Source organism: Priapulus caudatus, unplaced genomic scaffold (genome assembly GCF_000485595.1).
Source record: "Priapulus caudatus unplaced genomic scaffold, Priapulus_caudatus-5.0.1 Scaffold2003, whole genome shotgun sequence".
Taxonomy (NCBI): domain Eukaryota; kingdom Metazoa; phylum Priapulida; class Priapulimorpha; order Priapulimorphida; family Priapulidae; genus Priapulus; species Priapulus caudatus.
The window spans coordinates 29,564-35,550 of NW_014579064.1; the positions used below are offsets into that span (position 1 = coordinate 29,564).

A 5,987-nucleotide genomic window follows, 5' to 3' on the forward strand; every position below is an offset into this window, starting at 1 on the left:
TATATATATATATATATATATATATATACACACACAGAGAGAGAGAGAGAGAATTATATTTTAGTGTTTTTCGGATAAAGACCATATAAAGAATCGTCTCTTATTACGGAAGGTTTTCCTGGAATTACATCTAGGTACCCGCCAGTTTGGCCACGTAAATGTGTCCCGCTGACGTCACGATGTTACGTCATCACTCTCTGCGCTTACCTGGCGTACGGTCGCATCTTCAGCGCCAGCGAGCGACTCAGGCAGAAGCCAGCGCCACCTGTCGCGAACCAGAACGAGGCTCGGTCCTCGCGTCGCCACGATCCGAGATCCAGCTTGCGCGACAGCGACGGCCGACCGAGATATAGATCCTCCCGTGGATCCATCCGCGAGAGGAAGCGAGCTAGACTAGCAACGTTCACGTAGTTGTCGTCGTCAAAGTGACAGAACCACCTAGATCCAAAAACCGCCAGAGGCACGTCCCAGAGTTAATTGGAAGTCGGAAAAGATGAGTGGAGCTCATTAAATTCCGAGCGAGCAAATAAATATCGTAGATTAAAATTCGCAACGTCATTTTAACGAATTTTACGTAATTTTTTTTTCAGAACGAGTTTACTCCGCGCGACTTAGAGAGGAGAAGAATCGGAAAATAAAATTTATTTATCCGGATTAACTTTTGGGGAAATCCGCGGGGCAAATGCGGGAAAAGCCGCTATGCAAATCAGAGCGGAAATCTCACACGCACTCGGCTAGTTGTGCATGCGATCTCGCAACTCGCGTAAACTAATAAATCAATATATACGAGGAGCGCACATTTTATCCATGAAAAGACTTTTCAAAATTATCTTCTTTCATCTTTAGTAAGAAAGACTATCTTCAGTGCATGTATTTGTATTTGAATTACATGCAATAAAGATTTAATAACAATAACAATAATAATAATAATGATAATGATAATAAACTAATAGATTAATATACGAGAGGCGCTACTTTTTCTCGGACTCCATGAACGCGTCATACTCGGCGGACATCTTGCAGCACAGGTCACGTGGTAGGTGACTCGCCGAGCAATTGGTGTTGATGAGATGACCCCGAGCTTTCTCGTTGACCTCTACGTCATCCTCGTCGGTGAAGAAATACGTCTGGCGAAAAATAGTCAAATTTTAGTGTGCGGCGTTATGAGTGTAGATTGTATTTTAAAAGATAATCGTGTTCTTCAGCGAACACCGGCAAAATACAGAATTTTTCCGCTTATTCGTTATCTGTCTGGGAATCTATGTATATATATATATATATATATATATATAACTATATCACGAGTGGAAACAACAATATAGTTCTTTATTCTCCCATCCAATCTCTCTCTCGCTCATTCTCTTTCCATTTTTTTTCAAACTCGGTTCGTGAAAGCAAGAACCAGTTTCTCAAACAGAACAACTTTTCATGATTCCAGCCCATATATACGCCCCCAAATTATCCGCCGATTTTCGTGCCCAACAGGTGTGGCTTGTTATCCTGTCAATCCTTCTCTCATTACATTCTCATTACAGGCGAATTCTGAGAGCGAGCGCAGAGTGATTTACAAGGGGGTGGTATGAAACGACTCCCCCCCTATCTCTCTCTAGCTCTCTCTCTCTCTCTCTCTCGCTCTCTCTCTCTATCGTCATTTTTCCCCTATCTCTCATATTCTCTCTCTCGCTCTCCGCGATCTGCTCTACTCTTTTTTCCCCTCTCTCTCGCTCCATGCTATCTTTCTCTCCGCCTCGCTCTCCCACTTTTCCTCTCTCCCCTCTCCTCTTCTCCGTCCCTCTCTCGCCCCTCTCTATCGTCCCTCCTCTATCTCCCCCTCATCGCTCTCTTTCGCCATCTCCCTCCCTCCCTCTTCCCTCCCCCTCACGCTCTCTACTCTTCTCCTATCTCCCCGCCCCTCTCTCTCCGCTCCCCCTCTCTCTCTCTCTCCTCTCCCCCCTCCCCTCACTCTCTCTCGCTCTTCGTACGCACTCGCGTTCCCTGCGTGCAGCAAACTACCCGCGTTGTTTCACACTCGTTTTTCGCAACATTCCTTCTACGATACGAGTAACTCGATTATGTCAGAGACTAAAATACGAGTAAAAGCCACTGTCTGTCGCTTAAATTCGGCGTCAAACAATTCGCGACGCGTAGCTGAGCGAAGCGTAGTGTGGAATAGTGGAGTAACCGTACAGCGAGGGCAATTTGAACACACGATCACAAAATCTAAATTCACATCTTATACAGCGAGATGACGGTCGGACGTGAGAAGAATGATATAGTGCATGTTTATGATCGATATATCGCGATATATGATTGCTCCGACACGATCTAAATGACATAAACTAATAATATTATGTAGAGATTAGAGTGATAATAGTATAGTAATATCTGTTAGATTGATATTTCATCGAATCGCGAGGTACACATGTAATATTATATTTCATTTAAATTCCAAATTTATTATCACAGTTATAGCCGATAGCGGTCTTATAATATAAGAAATGTAAAGTGAAGAGAGAGAGAGAGAGGAGAGAGGTGAGGAAGGGAAAAGCGAAGAGAAGGAGAGAGAGAGGATGAAGGAGAGAAGAACGAAAGAAGAGAGAGAGGTGAGAGGGAGAGGGGAGAGCGGGAAGAGGAAGAGAGCGCTAGATAGAGAAGGAGGAGGAGAGAAGAGAAAGAGAGGCGATGAGGGGAGAAAGGATAGAAGAAAGAGGAGAGAAGAGACAGACAGAGAGAGAGAGAGACGCGAAGCGAGAGAGAAGAGAGAGAGAGAGAGAAGAGAGAGAGCGAGAGGAAGAGAGAGAGAGAGAGGGGGGCAGAGAGAGAGGAGAGAGATATCAACTAGTAATATTATTTCTACGGTGTTTAAAATCGTAACATGACATACATTGTTGATTCAATATTATCATTTAAAGCGGCTAACACAAACACACACACACGACACCACAGCTGATCACACACACCGACCAGACACAACCACACACACAACCGTACAGACATGACAGACGCACACACACACACACCACACACAAGACAGACAGACCACACACAGCACTGTCGCGGCGACAACAAGCACAGACACGTCACACACACACAACACACACAACCATGCACACACACAAGTCACACACCGATTTCGTGCTCGTATTCACCTCCGCCCTTCCCTCACTCGCCTCCAGCTCTGACTTAACACCCCCTCCCAACCCACCCACGTCCGGATTCTTTCGCAGTTTGCCGATGTTTGCACCGACCATCGTGGCGTGCGGCACTCCGCCCCTCTCCTCAATGCATCAAGCTTACGATTTAATCAGATTATGAAAAGAAAAAAACGACGGAGGCGGTTGTCATGAGCCGACGCCACACCGACGGTCTTTTATGCGCATCACGTGACGAGTACGACACAGGTAATCGACAGGTATCTAGGTATAATCAGTGTGTGGTGGCGTGCGTGAGAAGGGCGGAGGGAGTCAGACGTGGTGATGGCGTACGTGCGGGGTTATGTGTCCCCGTACTCCTGATCTCGTCCTCCCTTCCATCTCTCCTCCTCCTCCTCCTCCTCTCCTCCTCCCACTCCTGCCGTCCGCTCCTCCCATATCCGCCTCCTTCCTCCTCTCCTCCTCCTCCTCTCCTCCTCTCTCTTTCCTCTCTCCTTCTCCGCCTCCTCCTCCTCCTCCTCCTCCTTCCGCTTCTCGGTCATCCTCATCCCTCCTCCTCTCCTCCTCTCCTTCTCGCTCCTCCCGCCGTCCTCTCCTCCTCGCTCCGTCCTCTCCTCAATCCTCCTTCTTCCGCCTCCTCTTCCTCTCCTCTCCTCCTTCTCCTTCTCCTTCTCCTGCTCCTTCTCCTCCTCCTCCTCCTCCTCCTCACTGCTGGCTCCACCTCCTTCTCCTCCTCCCCTCCGCCCCTCCTCCTTCTCCTCCTCCTCCGCCCCTCCTCCTCCTTCTTCTCCTCCTGCTCCCTCCTCCCTCCTGCCTTCCCTTCTCCGCGTCCTCCTCTTCCCCTCTCTCCTCCTCCTCCTCCTCTCCTCCTCCTGCTGCTCCATCTCCCTTCTTCCTCCTCCTCTTTCCCTCCTCCTCTCCTCCTCCTCCTCTCTCCTCCTCCTCCTGCTGCTCCAATCTCCTTCTCCTGTCTCTCCTCCGCCTCCTCCTGCCTCCTCTCCTCCTCCTCCTCCTCCCTTCTTCTCCTCCTGCTCCCTCCTCCTTCCTTCTTCCTTCTCCGCCTCCTCTCTCCTCTTCTCCTCCTCCTTCCTCCTTCTCCTCCCTGCTTCCTCCTACATCGCGGCCAGCGGAACCCTGCATGCACGTCGCTATGGGGATGATTGGGAGGCAGAAGGTGTGTCTGAGCGAGAAAGCTTTGCAGTGTGATTTAGGGCAAGGGGGAGCTCATCAAGAATGATGGGCTAGATAAGCGTGCATCGGTGCACGCACGGCACGCACGCACGCACGCATGCAACGCACGCGGCTCATACCAAAGACGCGTCTGTGCGTTCGTGGAGATGATCACGTTCGCGGACCGCAGACGGATTTAAGACGCGACGTCGCTGCCCACGTCTCATACGCTCGCTACACTACATTCCACGGGCAGGATCTTATCATAACATACACTTACTGTACAGGTTCCTTACATATACGGTGTATTACATATACTCACAAGGTCTTACATATAGTTGAATCAAGCGTATAAAGAAGGAGAGCGTACAAGTGAAATGCTTGAAACCATGTTGGCAGTATTAGTCGAATTAATTAAATTTTCCCCGTTTTATTTTGACGATTCTTTGCAGGATTATTGATAAGCTGTACTACTTGTTAGTATAAAACAAACACGCATGTCCCGTGATGCCGTGACTGCTGAGAAAATGAGCGGTCGAAAATCTGGTATTTTGCAAAAACCGACTCGAAGATCAGTGTGTATTTTTATACGCTCATGTTGAATACTCTATACGCTTCCGCGTATATGGAGCCAGAAATCACCGAAGCTCGGTACATAAATATTATAGAGGCCTTCAGCTCTCCCTACCCTCAGGTAACTCACCATTAATACAGTCGCCGCTTTTATCACGCGTTATACTCTACTACAACCGCGTACCACAGGCCAATATCACGTTACGTAGCACCAACAACCTGCATAATAATGAGAAGACATACGCTAGGAGTACGTACATGTAGTGTAACGCCCGCATTTAACCTCCCCTCTACGCCTGCTCTCGACAGTATTACGTTGACGGCCGAGTCCGAACGGCATTTGCGTCTTTATGATGGATGCCGGCCAGTCACCAGTAATTGCGCCGCTACGCGCACAAATTCAATCAAGCTGCTGCCGACGTGTAGCGGCGAACGACGCGTCGCCAAATCGCGCATAGCGCAGCAGTGTTCGATGTTTCACATTCTCCTCCGTCGCCTCCTCTCTTTTTCTCCCTCTTCCTCTCGCTTCTGTTCTCGCCTTTTCCTCCTCTGCCCCCTCCTCCCTCATATCCCTCCCCTCTCCTCCCTCCTCTCTCCTCCTTCTTCTCCGTCCGCCCTCTCCTCCTCCATCTCTCCGCCCTCTCCCTCTCCCCTCCCTTTCTCCTCTTCCCTCTCTCCTCTCCCTTCTCTCCTCCTCGTCCCGCCCTCTCCTCCCTCCTCTGTGTGTGTGTGTGTGGGTGGGGGGTCTACAGTAGAAGTCACTTCCCGAGACCATCAGACATTAGCCGTCGGTTCTGACGTCTGCGACTAGAAAACAAATACACGGCGTCGCTGCTGCGGTGCGCATCGGCCCAAGACATATGGCGCAATAGTTGGGGAAAATCGAAACAAACACACCAGTAGTAGCGAGGCAGCAGTAACGCAGTAGCACAGCGGACGGCGCATTAGCGCAACAGCAGCCAGGCAGCAGTAGCAGAACAACTTAGCAGCAACAGTAGCAGTACAGCAGCAGCAGCAGTAGCAGCAGATCAGGCAGTAGCAGCAGCAGCAAAGCAGCAGCAGTAGTAGTAGTAGTACGTAGTAGCAATAGCT

At 49.5% G+C, this 5,987-nt stretch overlaps 1 protein-coding gene across 1 annotated transcript in view; it reads right to left on the bottom strand.

Annotated features, from left to right (window-relative positions):
• The window catches only part of LOC106818064 (fringe glycosyltransferase-like), a 33,443-nt gene that overhangs the window by 5,831 nt on the left and 21,625 nt on the right, over positions 1–5,987 (bottom strand). Inside the window, exons 2-3 of the mRNA XM_014822785.1 lie at positions 976–1,127; positions 208–438 (exon numbers count right to left, since the gene is read on the bottom strand). Of these exons, the coding sequence (XP_014678271.1) occupies positions 208–438; positions 976–1,127 (383 nt within the window). The remainder of the gene's footprint in view (positions 1–207; positions 439–975; positions 1,128–5,987) is intronic.